The sequence below is a fragment of the Mobula birostris genome, chromosome 12 (assembly GCF_030028105.1).
Source record: "Mobula birostris isolate sMobBir1 chromosome 12, sMobBir1.hap1, whole genome shotgun sequence".
Taxonomy (NCBI): Eukaryota; Metazoa; Chordata; class Chondrichthyes; order Myliobatiformes; family Myliobatidae; genus Mobula; species Mobula birostris.
The window spans coordinates 95,702,215-95,721,350 of NC_092381.1; the positions used below are offsets into that span (position 1 = coordinate 95,702,215).

At 38.1% G+C, this 19,136-nt stretch overlaps 2 protein-coding genes across 5 annotated transcripts in view; one reads left to right on the forward strand and one right to left on the reverse strand.

Moving 5' to 3' along the window:
- Positions 1 to 13,241, forward strand: part of ankrd45 (ankyrin repeat domain 45) — a 39,710-nt gene extending 26,469 nt beyond the window's left edge. The window contains exons 6-8 of the mRNA XM_072274560.1: positions 7,525 to 7,619; positions 7,727 to 7,865; positions 12,148 to 13,241. Coding sequence (XP_072130661.1) covers positions 7,525 to 7,619; positions 7,727 to 7,865; positions 12,148 to 12,179 — 266 coding nt within the window. The 3' untranslated portion in view covers positions 12,180 to 13,241. The remainder of the gene's footprint in view (positions 1 to 7,524; positions 7,620 to 7,726; positions 7,866 to 12,147) is intronic.
- Positions 13,242 to 13,471: 230 nt separating this feature from the next.
- gtpbp3 (GTP binding protein 3, mitochondrial) overlaps positions 13,472 to 19,136 on the reverse strand; it is a 47,501-nt gene continuing 41,836 nt past the window's right edge. For all 4 annotated transcript variants that reach the window (XM_072274340.1, XM_072274338.1, XM_072274339.1 and 1 more), the window contains 2 exons: positions 18,554 to 18,782; positions 13,472 to 15,570 (listed from right to left, as the gene is read on the reverse strand). In XM_072274340.1, coding sequence (XP_072130441.1) covers positions 14,086 to 15,570; positions 18,554 to 18,782 — 1,714 coding nt within the window. In that variant the 3' untranslated portion in view covers positions 13,472 to 14,085. The remainder of the gene's footprint in view (positions 15,571 to 18,553; positions 18,783 to 19,136) is intronic.

Genomic DNA, 19,136 nt, shown 5'->3' on the forward strand with positions numbered 1-19,136 from the left:
GTGGATTTAATATATATTCCAGCAGTTTTTATTAAAACATTTCCTTTAAGCAGTATTTAAAATGGACCATATTTTTAATTTACTTAGTTTTCAATGTGAAAGGATTAAACCATCCTGTGAAACGTAATAAGATATTTAATTATATTAAGAAATTGAATATCTCAATTATTTTTATACAAGAAACACATGTTCGTAAATGTGATAATTTACGTCTTTTCAGCTGTTGGAAGGGTTTATCTTTCCATTCCTCCTTTCAGGCTAAGGCAAGAGGAGTTTCGATTCTTATAGACAATTCAGTTTCTTTCGTTCAACATAATGTAGTGTCTGATAGCAATGGGCATTTTGTTATAGTCTCAGGGAAATTAGATTATAGATTAATGGTTTTTGCTGATTTGTATGCCCCGAATATAGATGATCCAGGCTCTTTTGAACATTTTTTTTCACTTTTACCAGAATTAAGTTTATATTCTTTGGTTTTAGGAGGAGATTTCAACTGTTGTTTAGATCCTGTTTTTGATTGTTCTTCTAAATGATTGACTTGTAGTAGATCTGCCTCCTTTATCTAATCTTTTCTAATGAAATGTTATATTGTAGATATTTGGCATTTTTTGCATCCAACAGATAAAGAGTACTCATTTTTTTCTCATGTTCATCATACGTATTCCAGGATTGATTATTTTTTTGTTGATAGCCAATTGATTCCATTAGTTTGATCCTGTGAATATAAAGAAATTGCTGTTTCAGATCATGCTGCTGTGTTTTTATCTTTAAATCTTCCGGGTATCTCCCAAATAAACAGATTCTAGCGTTTTAATCCAACTTTGTTATCAGGTGAGGATTTTAAAAAATTTTTGGAGAGACATTTTTTTTTGAAGAGAATACCCTGGAAGAGACTTCTAGTCTTATTTTATGGGATGCTTTTAAGGCTGTTATTAGAGGTCAAATTATTTCTTTTACCGTAAGTGTTAAGAAAAAAGCTAATAAGGGGAGAATTGAATTAGCCAATCAGTTGAAACAATTAGACCAAAAACATGCTTTGGCTCCAGATCCTGTTTTATATAAAAGAAGTGTTGAAATTGAAACTAAATACGATCTGCTCTTAACTTACCCAATTCAAATGCAACTTTTAAAAGATAAAAGTCAGTTTTATATTCATGGAGATAAAACGGGTAAACTATTAGCAAACCAGTTAAACATCTTTATAGTTAAACATCAACTTAAAGAAATTTGTCAAGCTAATGGTGATAACATCCGATCATTTAGAAATAAATAATGCTTTTAGAGAATTCTACTCTAAACTTTATAGTTCTGATCCTCCTAAAGAATAATTTTACTCTAATGAATCATTTTTAGATTGATTAAACATTCCTACACTTTCTGATGATATTCGAAAATTGTTGGATCAACCTATTTTCTATGAGGAAATTGCTGGGGTTGTTCACTCTTTGCACTCGGGGAAGGCTCCGGGTCCTGAAGGATTTTCTGGAGAGTTTTATAAGGCTTTTTTCCCTCTTTGCTTATACCTCATTTATATTCAGTCCTTTCCGACTCTTTTAAATTAGGTAAGTTGCCACAATCTTTTTATGAAGCCTCTATTTTGCTTATTCTTAAAAAGAATAAGGACCCAATTGAATGCTCTTCTTATAGATCTATTTCCTTACTTAATGTTGATACTAAAATTTTATCTAAACTTCTGGCTCGTAGGATTGAAAATATTTTGCCATCTATTATCTCTGATGATCAGACTGGATTTATCAAAAATCGATACTTCCACTTTAATATTCGTCGTTTATTGAATGTTATTTATTCTCCTTTAAAGAGATTTCAGAATGTGTAATATCCTTAGATGCTGAGAAAGCCTTTGATCAGGTTGACTGGAATTATTTATTTAAAACTTTAGAAAAACTTAACTTTGGGCCTGATTTTATTCAATAGATTAAATTACTTTACTTATCTCCCTCCGCTCAGGTTCTTACTAACTCTCAGTACTCTAAACCATTTAAACTTTATCGTAGAACTAGATAAGGTTGTCCTTTGAGTCCTTTGCTTTTGGATTTGGTCTTAGAACCTTTAGCTATTGCTTTCCAGAATCTAATGATATCACTGGTATCTTAAGGAGGGGTATTACCCACAAAGTTTTGCTTTATGCTGATGACCTTTTGTTCTACACTTATAATGTGGTGTCTTCTTTACCTTCTCTACTTTTTTTACTCTCCTGCTTTAGTCAGTTTTCAGGATATAAACTTAACTCATAAGAGTGAACTTTTTCCTTTGAATAATTTGGTATTAGTTAATACTAACTTTCCTTTTAAAATTGTAAGAAATCAATTTACTCATTTGGGCGTAACAGTTACTAAGAATTATAAATTACCTTTTAAAGAAATTTTTTTACACTCCTGAATTATGTTAAGAGGGCACTTTCAAATTGGTTGCCCCTCTCTTTATCGTTGATTGGCCGAATCAATTCTATTAAAATGAATATTTTGCCTAAATTTTTATATTTATTTCAGGTCATACCTGTTTTTATTCCTTTTTTGATTCTTTGGATTCTATTATATCTTCTTACATTTGGAAAAATAGAATTACTCGATTAAATAAAGTTCATCTTCAAAAAGCTAAAAAGAATGGAGGTTTAGACTTACTCAATTTTAGGTTTTATTACTGGGCAGTCAATATACCGAATCTTACGTTTTGGTTATATTATATTAATCGAAAGGACTGTCCGGTCTGGGTTTCTTTAGAATCTAACTCTGTTAATAAATTCTCTATCATTTCTCTTCTCGGATCCTCAATTCCTTTATCTTTAAGTAATTTAACTGATAATTTTGAAGTTAAACACACTTTGAGGATTTGGGTACAATTTAGAAAATATTTTGGTTTATTGAGTTTTTCACTTTCCAGTCCCATTTTTTTCTAACTATTTTTTTAAAACCTTTTTATGTCTGATGTAGATTTTAAAGAGTGGAATAGATTGGGTATTAAATGTTTTTATATTTGTTTGTTGGAGATAGTCTATCTTCATTTTGAACAACTGTCAGTTAAATATAGCCTACCGAGAACTCACTTTTTTCGATATTTACAAATTAGAGACTTTTTGCATTCTCAAGTACATACATTTCCTAAAAGTCCAGATAAAAAATTTACTTGAAATAATTTTTAATTTGAAAACCTTCCATAATGCATCTATATCTAATATTTATGGTATGTTGTTGGGAATGAGAAATATTCCTTTAGATAAAATTAAAATCTTTGGGAATAAGATTTACAGATTTCAATTTCTGAGGACACTTGGAATGAAATTTTTAAATTGGTTAATACCTCCTATTTATGGGCCCGTCATTCCCTTCTACAATTTAAAGTGGTTCATAGAGCCCATATGTCTAAAGATAAGTTAGGACAAGTGACGGAAGTCTGTGTAGGGGAGCACTTTGGTTCCAGTGATCATAACACCATTAGTTTCAACTTGATCATGGACAAGGATAGATCTGGTCCTAGGGTTGAGGTTCTTAACTGGAAGAAGGCCAAATTTGAAGAAATGAGAAAGGATCTAAAAAGCGTGGATTGGGACAGGTTGTTCTCTGGCAAGGATGTGATCGGTAGGTGGGAAGACTTCAAAGGAGAAATTTTGAGAGTACAGAATTTGTATGTTCCTGTCAGGATTAAAGGCAAAGTGAATAGGAATAAGGAACCTTGGTTCTCAAGGGATATTGCAACTCTGATGAAGAAGAAGAGGGAGTTGTATGACATGTATAGGAAGCAGGGAGTAAATAAGGTGCTTGAGGAGTATAAGAAGTGCAAGAAAATACATAAGAAGTGCAAGAAAATACTTAAGAAGGAAATCAGGAGTGCTAAAAGAAGACATGAGGTTGCATTGGCAGTCAAAGTGAAGGATAATCCAAAGAGCTTTTACAGGTATGTTAAGAGCAAAAAGATCGTAAGGGATAAAATTGGTCCTCTTGAAGATCAGAGTGGTCGCCTATGTGCGGAACCAAAGGAAATGGGGGAGATCTTAAATAGGTTTTTTGCGTCTGTATTTACTAAGGAAACTGGCATGAAGTCTATGGAATTAAGGGAAGCTAGTGAGATCATGGAAACTGTACAGATCGAGAAGGAGGAGGTCCTTGCTGTCTTGAGGAAAATTAAAGTGGATAAATCCCCGGGACCTGACAGGGTGTTCCCTCAGACCTTGAAGGAGACTGGTGTTGAAATTGCAGGGGCCCTGCCAGAAATATTTAAAATGTCGCTGTCTATAGGTGAGGTGCCAGAGGATTGGAGAGTGGCTCATGTTGTTCCGTTGTTTAAAAAAGGATTGAAAAGTAATCCAGGAAATTATAGGCCGGTAAATTTAACGTCGGTAGTAGGTAAGTTATTGGAGGGAGTACTAAGAGACAGAATCTACAAGCATTTGGATAGACAGGGACTTATTAGGGAGAGTCAACATGGCTTTGTGCGTGGCAGGTCATGTTTGACCAATCTATTGGAGTTTTTTGAGGAGGTTACCAGGAAAGTGGATGAAGGGAAGGCAGTGGATATTGTCTACATGGACTTCAGTAAGGCCTTTGACAAGGTCCTGCATGGGAGGTTAGTTAGGAAAATTCAGTCGCTAGGTATACATGGAGAGGTGGTAAATTGGATCAGACATTGGCTCAATGGAAGAAGCCAAAGAGTGGTAGTAGAGAATTGCTTCTCCTAGTAGAGGCCTGTGACTAGTGGTGTGCCACAGGGATCAGTGCTGGGTCCATTGTTATTTGTCATCTGTATCAATGATCTGGATGATAATTTGGTAAATTGGATCAGCAAATTTGCTGATGATACAAAGATTGGAGGTGTAGTAGACAGCGAGGAAGGTTTTCAGAGCCTGCAGAGGGACTTGGACCAGCTGGAAAAATGGGCTGAAAAATGGCAGATGGAGTTTAATGCAGACAAGTGTGAGGTATTGCACGTTGGAAGGACAAACCAAGGTAGAACATACAGGGTTAATGGTAAGGCACTGAGGAGTGCAGTGGAACAGAGGGATCTGGGAATACAGATACAAAATTCCCTAAAAGTGGCGTCACAGGTAGATAGGGTCGTAAAGAGAGCTTTTGGTACATTGGCCTTTATTAATCGAAGTATTGAGTATAAGAGCTGGAATGTTATGATGAGGTTGTATAAGGCATTGATGAGACCGAATCTGGAGTATTGTGTTCAGTGTTGGTCACCAAATTACAGGAAGGATATAAATAAGGTTGAAAGGGTACAGAGAAGGTTTACAAGGTTGTTGCCGGGACTTGAGAAACTCAGTTACAGAGAAAGGTTGAATAGGTTAGGACTTTATTCCCTGGAGTGTAGAAGAATGAGGGGAGATTTGATAGAGGTATATAAAATTATGACGGGTATAGATAGAGTGAATGCAAGCAGGCTTTTTCCACTGAGGCAAGGGGAGAAAAAAACCAGAGGACATGGGTTAAGGGTGAGGGGGGAAAAGTTTAAAGGGAACATTAGGGGGGGGCTTCTTCACACAGAGAGTGGTGGGAGTATGGAATGAGCTGCCAGACGAGATGGTAAATGCGGGTTCTTTTTTAACATTTAAGAATAAATTAGACAGATACATGGATGGGAGGTGTATGGAGGGATATGGTCCATGTGCAGGTCAGTGGGACCAGGCAGAAAATGGTTTGGCACAGCCAAGAAGGGCCAAAAGGCCTGTTTCTGTGCTGTAGTTTCTATGGTTCTATGGTTATATAAGCTGTCTCGTTTTTATTTGGATATATCTCCCTTTTGTGATAGATGTAATAATGGAGAAGCTTCATTAATCCATATGTTTTGGACTTGTCCGAGTCTTGAAAAATATTGGAAGGAACTATTTCAAACTTTTTTGGTAAAAAGTAAATTGTTGCTTAAGTGGAAGGATGCCACTCCACCTGCTCATACTCATTGGTTAAATGATGTTACGTCATGCTTAAATTTAGAGAAGATTCGCTGTTCAATTTCTGAACCTAGACAAGGTTTTTTAACATTGTGGGGACCTTTTTTGAATTATTTTCAAAATCTTTGATTTGCTATTAAGCACAGATGTTGGCTAATAATATGTTTTACTATATGTTAAAGATTTCTTCCTTTTCTTTTTTTTTTAACCTAACGGCTGTTTTTTTCTGGTAGTGGGTTTAGATTTTTTTTGTATAATAAAATCATCTCTCATGATGTTTAAGTTTAATTTTACATGGATTTTAATTTTATATGGATATGGGGTAATTACACTTTATATGTGATTTCAATATATTGTAATCGATATATAATATACCCTACTGTACTCTGTATTCTTTTATGTAAGAAATTAATTAAAAAATTGAAAAAGAAAAAAAATCATAATTCCCTCATCTTACCATCTTTGTTTTGATTCTCTGCACAGATGTGCTGACTCATATCTTACTAACTCAACTTAAAGCAGTTGCTCCCAATTTACTTTTGCGAAGTGCTACATTAAATTGTTGAAATCAATCCTCCTCCTAGTTCTAGGTTCATTATCCACACTCATCTGTCCTTTTTCCCTAAGATATGGTCAAGTTCAGCCCTTTCCACGAATAGGACCCTCTACATACTGTTTTAAAAACACCTCTTGAATGCATTTTATGAACTCCATCTCATTTTAGCCCTTTATATTTAGGCAATCCCAGTCAATATTGATGAAGTCAAAATTGCCTGCTGCTACAACCCTATGCTTTTACACCTTACTGCAGTTTTCCTACACACCTATTCTTCTAATTCCTGATGACTATTGGGAGGTCTGCAGTATAACCCTGCAAAATGTCCCACATTTTGTATTTCTGAGTTCTGCCCGTATAGCTTCATTAGCTAGACCATCCGGGATATCTTCCCTGGTCAGCAATGCAACACTGCCTGAAACTTCCAGAATATTAGGCTGTCAGTCCTATTCTCCCTCAAACATGTTTCCATGACTGCAATAATCCCATGTGCTGATCTATGCTGTCAGCTCATCTTACTTGCCGGGTTTCCTATATTAAAGTAAATGTAGATGAGCCTCATCCAGAAGTGTCGAATTGTCTGTGAAGTAACCTTTCAAACAGTGATCATATTCGGTAAGTTTCAAGACAGTCAATGGAAAAAGATGACCATTCTAGAATTGGGAAAGTAAATGTAGATGTGCCCTCTCATGCTTCCTCACATCTGTATCTGCTCAGCCTACTGAATGCCTGTTCTATTTTCTGCATGTGATTCTGCTTCCTTGTGTCTTTCACTATCGTCTGAGTCCCAATTCCTGCCTCTCTAGTTTAAATCCTTCCAAGTAGCTAACAAACCTCAAATGAGGATATTGGTTCCTTGCCCTCCAGTTTAGGGGTAATCTTCACATCACAGTAACCTTGAGAATGGAAACTCGTTCACAGAAATCACATGATTGAACCTCTACCATACTCCTAGGTGATGCTGCAAGCAGACAATATGATCCCATTTCCTGTTTATTTAGGTTAAAGAGAATAATGTAAAAATAACAATTCATATTTAATTTGTACTTTTTAACTGCAGAAGGCAAAATGATTTTGGAATTGTATATTAGGAACATCCAAGAAACTGTTACTGATCTTGAAAAATCACAAGGCAAGCTGTCTAAGCAAGACAGGGTAAGCTATAATATTCTTCATTTGAAAGCACTGTTGTCTGTATTTCTCTCTTTAATCAGTGAGTGCTCATTGTGTCTTTGGGTTTATAAATTTTTATCATCTGGTAGACTGCCTTTACAAATGCCTGCCGAGCAAAATCTGAATGGCTTCTAACAGCACAGAATGCTTCCATAGAGGAATTTGAAGAACAAAAGAAACAACTGGAGATGAGTGTGGAACCGATCATTACCAAACTAGCAACCCAATGTGAGTGCAAATATCAATTCACAGTGAGATCTTTGAAATGTTTATTTTTCTCATTTCATTAGTTGGTGGATGTAAGTGTCAGTGTTCAATCAACAGGAGCAGGAAAAAAATACACTGAATTGAAAGGAATGTTTTTGTTAGGTTTTCTCATTTGGAACTTCATCAGTGGTATAGAAGTGCCAAATCAGGTTGGGAATGTAAAAACTCTTATACTGATAACATAGATTAGTGCAATATCAGCCTTGTCAAGACAAAAAGGAGCAAAAAGTTAAAATATGCAATACTTTTTGGTATGCCTTTTTAAATTTCTTCAATTTTAACTTTGGAAGTAGTACCTTTATAGGAGGGCGTGTCACAGAGATTAGTACTGAGTTCTAGGTTATTCACACTTCATTAACACATTAAATAACTAGACTATAAAGAAGCACATTACCATATCACAAATTTTCCTTTATATATAACTATTTCGATAAAATTGATTTTTTTGTAAGCCTATGTATTTTTGATCTATTTAAATACATTATTCTTGAGAAGAGGGCCATAGGCTTCACTGGACTGTCAAAGGGATCCATGGCATAAAAAAGGTTAAGAACCCCTGCTTTATAGTAATGGCTCCAAAGATGCTAGCCCTGCAGTCACACTAATGTTTTGCAGCTGTCCAATGCCCAACAAGCAGAGTTGGGCATTTAGGGAAGGAGACTGAGCTTGTTTACTTTATTGAGAAGCACAGAACTTTTTAAAAATATAAACTACTATGGAATAATCTGAGTGTGCTACTTATGAAATGTGGGAAGTAAACATGCCTGAAGAACAATTAGTTAGCAAGATAGATAATGTGTTAGCTGGTATTGCTGGATGAATAAGAAAGTCGTCATTTGGATGCATAAAAACACCTGCCTACTGCCTTCTGAGTTACATTTCCAGCCTTAGTTGTTATACTTAGGTAAGGAAATACTTAGCTTGAAGGTAAGCAATACAGATTCGAAGCCGAGATTAAAAGGTATTAGATAGTATCAAGTATTAGATAAGACTTACTAACTCTTCCTTCAGTTAGTCCTGACGAAGGGTCTCAGCCTGAAACGTCGACTGTACCTCTTCCTAGAGATGCTGCCTGGCCTGCTGCATTCACCAGCAACTTTGATGTGTGTTGCTCAGATAAATATCCATTGATTTTAATCCTGGCAGTAGAATTGTCATATAGTGCCTGTATAGTTTTAATAATTGTGTCATTAAGACCAAATCTATGTTGTGTACATCTATTGATGCTTCTGGACACACCTTCAGTGATGTTCTTGGAATCATCGGGTATTTCGGGTCTTTCAACGTCATACAACCTCCTCCAGGTGACCCAGCCGGGGCTGATCAGACCCCAGCTTGTGTCCAGATGGCTAGCTACTTATGACTCCATGGCTCCCCTCTTTTGAGCCACAGCCATCTTGAGGCCCTCTCTGCCGCATCAGTGGTACTGCGGATGGCTCTCCTCTTCCTCTCTCCCTCGATGCCCAAAATGCTGAAGACTCTAACTAAAGAACGGGCTACGAATCCCCTACAACCAACCTCCACTGGGAGACACCTCGCTCTCCATCCAGCCTGCTGACAGTTGCTGACCTGTCCTGCGTACTTGGAGAGCTTCCTTTCAAAGGCCTCTTCCAAGCTATCTTCCCATGGGACTATCAGCTCCAGCAGCACCACTTGCTTAGTCGACTCAGACACTAGGACAATGTCTGGTCTCAGGGTGGTGGCTGCGATATGGTGGGGGAACTTCAGCTGCTCTTCGAGGTCCACCAACAGCTGCCAGTCCCTTGTAGAGGTCAGAATGCCTGCAGATATTCTTTTGGCAGGTATTGGCTGCTCCCCAGCTCTGACAAGGACAATGGTCTGCTTGGAGGGTCGGGACCGCTTCGCCCACTCAACTCCTGCGCTGACGGCTTCAGCGATGGTCTTCAGGACCTGATCATGCCTCCATCGGTACCGTCCCTCACCAAGTGCCCTTGCACAGCCGCTGAGGATGTGCTCCAGAGTTCCTCGCTTGGAGCACAGTGGGCACGCAGATGACTCTGCCTTGCCCCATGTGTGCAGGTTTGATGGGCTTGGAAGCACATCGTACACTGCCTAGATGAGAAATTGGATGCGGTGTGGTTCGGCTTTCCGAAGGTCAGCCCAGGTCACTTTCCTCTCAACCGCATTCTCCCATCTTGTCCAAGCTCCCTGTTGCTTCATTCCCACCGCCTTGCAGGCTCTCGTCTCCTCCACTACTGCTCTCACCTCCTCCTGAACTAGACGACGCCTTTCCTTCCCTCTGGTGTCCATTTGGGGAGTTGGAAAGGATCCTAGCCCAGCTCGGCCTCGTGTGACCACTCCCACCAGCCTCCTGTGACGCAGCCTCGCCTCTGCCTCCTGAACAGCTTCTTCTGCCCTCCACTTCCTGCCAGTACTATATCCCTGCTCTAGCCACCTTCGGGTCACTTGAGTCCCTATACTGTAGCACTTCTCTGGCTCTTGTTACCTTGAATTCTTCCTCCAAGGATTTGAAGGGCAGTTGCAGTTTGTTGTGGTGTCCATAGAGTGCGATGCTGCTCAGGCCCTTTGGCAGCCCCAGCCATCTCCTGAGGTGGTTGCTAACCCTCCTCTCTAAGGTTTCGACTGTCGAGATTGGAACTACATAGACGAGGAGGGGCCACAGGATTCTGTGAAGAATGCCATGCTGATACACCCAGGCTTTAAACTTCCCAGGTAGGCCAGACTCATCCACAGATTTCAGCCAGCCATCCGACTCAGTGCAGGTTGCCTGAATGGATGTTGTGTCCCTTAAGAAGCTGTCAAAAACTTTGCCTAAGCTCTTGACTGGCTTTTCTGTGATGGTTGGGATGGCTGTGCCTGCGATGCTGAACCAGAACTTGTTCTCCACCTTCCTGTAAAACTCTGTAAAGAAAATTCCAATTAACAGAATCAAATGCCTTTTCAGCGTCCACGCTTATCACTATTGTTTCAATTTCATTTTTTTTAAAAATATGATCCAAAATGTGAAGTGTCCTTCGTATGTTGTCTCGGGTTTGGTGTTGTTGTATAAAACCTGTCTGATCATTATGTATCAGTGTGGTTAGGAACTCTTCTAATCATTTGGCCAGGATGGAAGTGAATATTCTATAATCCACATTAAGAACAGATATTGGTCTAAATGACCCATATTCCATTTTATCCTTGCCTCCTTTCGGTACAGCTGAGATTATCACCTCTTTCCAGCTGAGTGGCATTTGCGCCTTTCTTAGAGCCCAGTTCAGTGTGGGGAGTAAAATAGAAATTAACTCATTTCTAAACTCTTTATACCATTCTGCCGTATATCCATCTGATCCTGGTGACTTGCTTAATTTAAGCCTACTAATTGCAGTTTTTAGTTCAGCTTCAGTTATGTAGCATTTATTGTTCTACTTTGTTCTTTGCTTAAAGTGGGTAACTCTAAAGAATTCAGGAAGGTGCCAATTTGGGTTTTGCTTCCCCCCTGGAACTTTGGAATATAGTGTTTTGTAAAACATTTCAAAAGTTTCTTGAATTTCACTTTGCTTTTTTTTAAAAATCACTTTTGTTCTTGGATCCCTTATTCTATGAATTGTATTTTCTGCTATTTTTTTTTCGTTTCCATGCCAGTATTTTCATAGTGCCTGTTTCAGAAACATTAATTTTTTTCTAATTTCTTGTGTAGCCAAACTTAATTTCATTCCTAATTTTTAAAATTTCCTCACGTACTTTATACTTCTAATACAGTTCAGCTAAAAGTAATTTATCAATTCTGAAACTGATGTTAAATTTTCTTAATAAAAAGGTTAAATTAAATTCTTTTTTTAACCTTATGCTAAACTATCTCTGAAAACGTTGATTTAAACATTCCAGTTTTCATTTATGGTACACCATTTTATATCAGTAAAGCTACAAAAAAATGTGCTTTGATGGCTTGGTTCTCAGAATTGAACCAAATCTAAATCAGCCAAATGATGATGTTCAAATCAAAAAACCTGTACAAGTAGTTACATATGTTTAGATTTCCTTCATTCCGTTTTAGATTGTAATTAAACTGCTAAGACACTATCCTAAAATAAATTGATGCAAATACTGGTTACTGGATGTCACCTCAGAAAAATCTCCAATGATTGACTTTGTGTAGAACACATACTTCGTGTACTTTTTACATGTACTGAATGTCTGTAAACATAATTTGTAAAAATCAACATTTTAAGAAGGTCTTCTTAAGAAAAAAACTAATTTTTATTTTTCTCTTTCAATGAAGCTCCTCAGCCCTCAAAATCCTCCAAGACCTAACAAAATCATCACACTTGGCCAAACACTACAATCAACAATGAAGATAGAGTAATTAAAATTTAGAACTTTTTTTAGTCAATTTATATCACTTCACCTTTTGACTTGTGTCACTGCTGCAATTGGTATAAGCCTTTAACAGATTCTTGATGGCAGTTCTGTATTACTACATTTACATACCTTCTAAGTAAATTTTATTATTGAAATATATAGAATCCATATACAACCCTGAGATTCATTTTCCTGTGGGCATACTTAGCAAATCTATAGAATAGTAACTATATCTTCATGCTATTCTAAAAATATAGAAACATGATAAAGAACATTCTGAAGGTCAGCTTTTTACCACAATTAAAAAGCATTACATTTTTCAGACAGCTTCCGTGAAATGGAAATTTCTACAGAGCATTCTAAATGGTTGGATCTCTGGCTGGTATGGAAGTGCCAATGCACAGGATTGGGAAAAATCTGCAGAGGGTTATAAACTCAGCCAGCTCCAGCATGGCCGTTAGCCTCCCCAACATCGAGGAAATCTTTAAAATGCAATGCCTCAAATAAACAGCATCCATCGTTAAGGCCCCCCACCACCCAGGATATTTCTTGGGGAGGAGGTATAGGAGCTATAGGAGCTTAAAGAAACACATTTAACATTTTAGGAACAGATTCTTCCCCTCCACAGCAGATGTCTGAATGGTCCATGAATGTCACCTCACTGTTTTGTTCTTTGTGCAATACTCATTTATTTTTTATATTCCTTATTTACCTTATAGTATTTTTTTTTTATGTATTACACTGTACTGCTGCCGCAAAACAACCAATAAACCTGATTTTGATTCTGATAGTGGGTTCCACACCTTTCCATTACGAGTCACATTGGAAATAGCACACACTGCAGTTAGTCAGGGAGGGCATGGCTGTTTGGGTTTGATGCATTATCAATGCAGTATGTTCCACACTATTCCATTGCAAATTACATTGGAAATAACCACCATATATTGTTGATCTATGACCAATTAGAATCACTTTTTCTGTGTATATACCTTAAAAAGGCTGGTTAAAAAAAACTGTGTACTTTTCTGTTCTTTTATCAAGAATTTTGAATAAAATATAGCTTTTTAATGCAAATGAGTTACAGCATATACAATTATTTTTACTATTTCAAAATGCGGGCTAGTATACTGTGTTATAGTCCAGCTTTTCTCTGGCTATTTTTCTTCAGTTCATTTCATGGTTAGGATGACCTTCCCAATGGACTTGCGCTGCAATATGTGTTGGAAAGCTTCATTTACCTGGAAAATTACAAATCCAATAAAGTAACACTCATTTCCATTATACTTTGCCCATAATTTAAGAAACCACTGCAATTATGATCAAGCTATCATTTAGTCATTTTTGATTAACTACTAGATTATAATATTAATTATTTTTATATCACACCATTTTTGACCATTCACATTGTTTTCTGATACTCTCTGCCTATGTGGGCAATTCAACCTGCTTGTATGATTGCAGCCAGAGAAACAACATTTGATTGGCACCCAAACCACCATTAACCTCCTCCACTACTAGCAGCATAGGGTGGCTTCTGTGTCTGCTATCTACACTTGGTCTATTTATCTGCTGTTCATTGATTAAAGCAGGTAGTTACTAACAAGCAAAATCTTTCAACATTAAATAAATTAATGGTCCAGATCATCAGTAATAAGAACTTTTCTAACAATTTTACTTGCATAACACATGGCTTAATGTCTCCATACCACAACATAATAAGTGAATTGATAGGAGTTTAAGGAAATCCAACAATCACTTGAATCCTACGATATCACATGTGATCTAAAGGTCCAGAAAACACCTGATCTAAGGTCCCAATGATATGAAGAGTTAAAAATAAACTCCACTTTTAGATGTTTTATTTACCAATACAGAAATCCCTGAACACAATTTCTAGGATTTCTTCAACTCCAATTTTTCCAGTGATCTTTCCCAGTTGTCTCAGTGCCATTCTCAGATACTCCGTGGCCAGGACAATGTCCAAGTCCCGATTCTGGTGATAGTGCTTTAGATATTGGGTGCAGTTCTGGAGGTGCAGTCGATGACGGGCCTGTGTCAGACTAGGATTTCCAACCAAGGGGTTCCCACACATCTTTTCAACTCTTTCCCTAAGGAGATCTAAGAAGTCATCAAAACCACAGCCGGTTTTACACGACAGCATGCACACTTGAGGCAGTTCATGTTCTTTATGAATTTTGGGCAGCTTTTTGAAATCTTCCACCTGAACCAGATCCATTTTATTACAAACTACAATCCAGTCTTCCAGTCTTGGGCTGGATATATCCGACTCCTCATTAGATTTATGCAAAACTACTTTGTTCAGATAATCTTGGAGAAAATGAACAGCATCAGTCATGTTTGTTGGGAGCTCTGTGGTATCCACTACCACAACCACAACATCTGCCTGCTTTAGCCTCTGCCGCGCTCGTCTCATGCCCTCTTGCTCTACAATGTCAGATGTCTCGCGGAGTCCTGCTGTGTCACTCAAAAGTACAGGGTACCCCCCAATGTTCAGAGCTGTCTCCACTACATCTCGTGTTGTTCCGGCTACAGGTGAGACTATGGCAGTTGGCTTCTGACAGATTGCATTCAAAAGGCTACTTTTCCCAGCATTTGTCACCCCAACAATCACAACATGAACTCCCTCCCTTAGTCTCTCGCCTCGGCGACTGTCACACAAGTGATTGTCCATTTCTCTCTGCAATGCTCGCACTTCACTGTCAACGGTATCGAGTATTCCATCCTCAATGTTGTCATCTTCGCTGAAATCAATGTAAGCTTCTGAGTGAGCCAGGCATCGAGTTAGCCTCTCACTCCATGCATGAAAGAGCTGTCCCAGGCCGCCAGCCATCTGCCTCAATGCCTGCCTTCTTTGGGCTTCTGTCTCTGCATGAATGAGATCTCCTAAACCCTCCACCTCTGTCAGGTCCAGTTTCCCATTCTGAAAAGCACGTTTAGTGAATTCCCCTGCTTCAGCTGGGTGCAGCCCAGGTAAGCTTCCCAGAGATTGAAGAACTCCACTAACTACTGCTGATCCACCATGGACGTGAAACTCACAGCAATCCTCTCCAGTAAAACTTCGCGGTTCTGGAAACCATAATACCAGGGCCACATCCAGGCGCTCCCCTGACCTGGGGTCCAGCAACGGCCTGATGACAGCAGCCCTGGCTGGGGGTAGAGGTCTCTGGCCAGTCAGAGAGCTGAGTGCATCCCGACTAGCAGGGCCACTCACTCGGATAACAGCTACCCCACACTTGCCATGACCCGAGCTCAGTGCAAAAATGGTCCTTCTTTCATGGGAGTCTGAGCATTGTGTCTTCAGAAAACTGTCATGGAAAGTACGCTGTTTGAAAAGAATTAAAAGTCTATTACTTCAAAAGAAATAAAAGATATAAATTGTGCAGAGCAGAAGAAACACTCCAGAGATTCTCTCCAGCATCATCCAGCATTCCATATTGGAAGTAGTTTTAGCCTCATTACAAAGTATCATATCCCCACTCACTTTCTGTTGATGTTCTAGATGCTGAACGAGGGTAGTTGGGGAGGTTGATTTTCTATTCACTACATGCTAAGCATAAAGTTCCATACATTTACTTGGCAACTTTCTCTTCTACCTCTTCCTCAAGTCAAATAAACAAAGATTAAACCTGTTAGATCTGCATTCAGTCAAAATCTTTTGTATCACTAGGATACCTTGGTAGAGACACACCAGGCAAAATAAATCAGTATCCACATTTAGGGAGATTAAGCCATACATGTTAAATTTCAATAGCATAAGGTGGGAAAAGATATCAGTGACTCATGCTATTTGAATATCTTAACAATGGAGTTAGAAGAACTAGTGTAAACTAGGAGCTGAGATGTGTTCCCATAAATTTCATTAACAAAAGGAAATCTGTTTTTAAACAAGGGGAACTGGAACAGTTGAAATAACAATGCTGTGTGTAATTCATGCAAATACAAAACTATTCTAAAATTAATCCTTTCCACTAACTCTAACAAGAGTAACATAGTAATTGAAGTATCTTAAAATAGAACTGCAAAAGGACAGATTTTGGCTGTGATTGCCACATCCTAGTGCACATCGCTGATTTGCCTGCAGTTTCAACCTGCTACTTTGTGAGTCATTCCCATCTGGTGCAGGCTGTTCTCTCCAATTCCCTTGTCCTTTTCCCTCACTGTTTCCACTCCTTATATGGAAAATCACAATCTGACATCAGCTAAAATTCTAATATGATAAATACTTAGAATAGTTAATCCATAGAACCAGTTTATGGGGATCAATATAGGATTTCTGTCACTGATGCTAATTGCTTAATCTCTGATTTTAGCTTGTAATACACCTTTATTCAGAGCCGACATAATAATTGTGAATGCTGTAAATCATCAGTTGATCAGCTGTGAAGAGAGAAAGTTAACATTTCAGGTTGAAGACCCTGTGTCAAACTTTCCCACCTGAAATATTAACTGTTTCTTTATTCATAGATCCTGCCCGACCTACTGAGTGTCTTCAGCATTTTCTGTTTCTATTTAAGATCTTTAATTTCCAGTTAAATAATAAAACCACCTTTTCAAGTAATGTAATAAACTAAACCAAATTAAAAGCATTTCAAAATCAAGGTTCTGTTAATCTACATTTCTGAAGATAAAATATATTGTTTGAATTCTCTTTAAACTCTCTTATCCTTCACCTTCCCTCCATACCTGCTAATTCTCCTTCACTCTCTGTACGGATAATCCAGCAAAAATTTAGTCAACTTAGTCAATGGAGCAAATCTGCTCATCATCACTGAATGATTACTGTTAGGTGATTTAATCTCTCTGAAAAGCATTAACACAGAGTCGCAGAGCATCGCCACAGGCCATTCGGCCTGCCACAATCAATAGGCATCCACCTGTATTAATCCCATTTTCCAGCACATGACGTATAGTCTTCTATATCAAAGTGATTCTAGTGCTCATCTAAACAGTTGTTAAATGCTGTGAGCAACTTTGCTTCCAATACTCTCTCTGGCAGTGCGTTCCAGGTTTACACCACTCTCTAGGTGAAAAGCGTTCCCCTCAGACCCCCTCCTAAATACCTTACTCCTTAACAGCTCCACTGACCTCTCCCAAATCTCAATCAGCTGATCAAATTTCAGGAGCACATCTAGGCGACAGATGGCTAACTTACCATGAGAAACAGCATAACTGAATTGAACCACGTCATTGTCAAAAACCCACAGATATTTTCTGTATATTGTTACGTAGAAAATCATTCAACACTTGTCCATGCTGGCACTCAAAACAATCCCATCAATTCCATTCTACCACCTGTTTCCTTGTAACAATCTCTCTCACATACCCACCAACTCCACCCTGATTTCCTCACCACCACCACCCACCACTGGCTCATACGAAGGAATAATTTATAGTAACCAGCATATCTTCGGGAGAAACCAGATCACACAAGGGGAAATCCACAAAGCCATTGGGAAAATATGCTAACTCAACACAGACTGTATCAAAGGTCATAATCAAATCCCAGTTACCTGAGCTTTAAGTCAGCAGCACCACTTGATCTACTGTGTCAACCATATTTATATGTCAAACACAGCTGAAGTTTCCTGTAAGTGAAGTGTTAGGCTGAATAGGTTGCCCACCATATCACAGAGTCAGCTAACTCAACAGGGACCAGGGAATGAAGCAAAGACTTTCTTCTGATCTTACAGTCTATAACAATGTCATATGAGCTACCACAGGCACCCTCCCTCAACATGAACACACACAGAAAATTTGAGAAATGCATATAAAATCATGTGACAGATAATAGAATAAAAATAACTCCTTTCAACAAACTGAAGAAATGCATAGTTGAATGATTAGATAATACACTTATACAAAACTCACAAAGTATGGTTAAAAATCAGTTTATGAAAAAATGTTAAAAGAATCATATTTTTGCATATTTTGATAGGTATTTTGTTGGGTTCATTGTCACCAAGATTTGCTGTAACCCAAACTCAGGAATGAAATGGAGTGTGCTATTGTGCACCCAGTAACTGAGCGAATACTTAAGGGACTTACGAGAGTTCATTAACTTCTGACTGAACCAGCAGGGATCTTTTGTTCTTCCTTCTCACCACCCCATCTTCACAATATGGTTTATAGTCCTCAAATAAATTTGCATATTTTCCATTCTATCACAGAATGATACACAATATATCAATCTGCCTTTTTCTCTTCATTGGATTGATAGATGTGACATATACTTACAGTTTTTTCACTTTTGTTTCTGACTTACAGATTCTGAAAATACAATATGAACGAGTAGAAAGAATATTTACCTGTTGCATTTTAAAGACTGAACCATTATAAGGACTGATTCTTCCCTCTTTGCAGAATTGAATTGCAGATGTAATGGATCTGGAGAAGACTGGGAAATGCTGATCTTTGTATTTTCCCCAGAAAACACCCATGGCTGTCACATTCTTTAGCAGCAGTTGATTAGCTGGTATGGTTGATACATTTCCCCCAGCAAAACCAACCACCACAATTCTGCCTTCCCAGGACAAGCTGCCAGAAATGGAAAGCAAACCTTCAGTTAAATGCCAGTTGAACACATCAAGGCATGAAAGAAGATGAACATTTTTGTATTATGACTGCAGGACAGCTTTAAAAAAATCAGAGAAATTAAGTACCTATGAAATGTGATCACTGCTGAAATGCAACAATCAATATGAACATGAGTATTTTTAAATGGCAACTGATTTGATCATCTTTAGCTGAAATGTATTCCGTTCAGAAGATTTGTAGTAGCAAGGTGTGTAATGGTAAGGGGCATACAGGAGTAAGACAGATCAGCTGGCTAAGTGATGTCACAGCAACCATCTCACAATCAATGTCAACAAGATCAAGGCATTGATTATG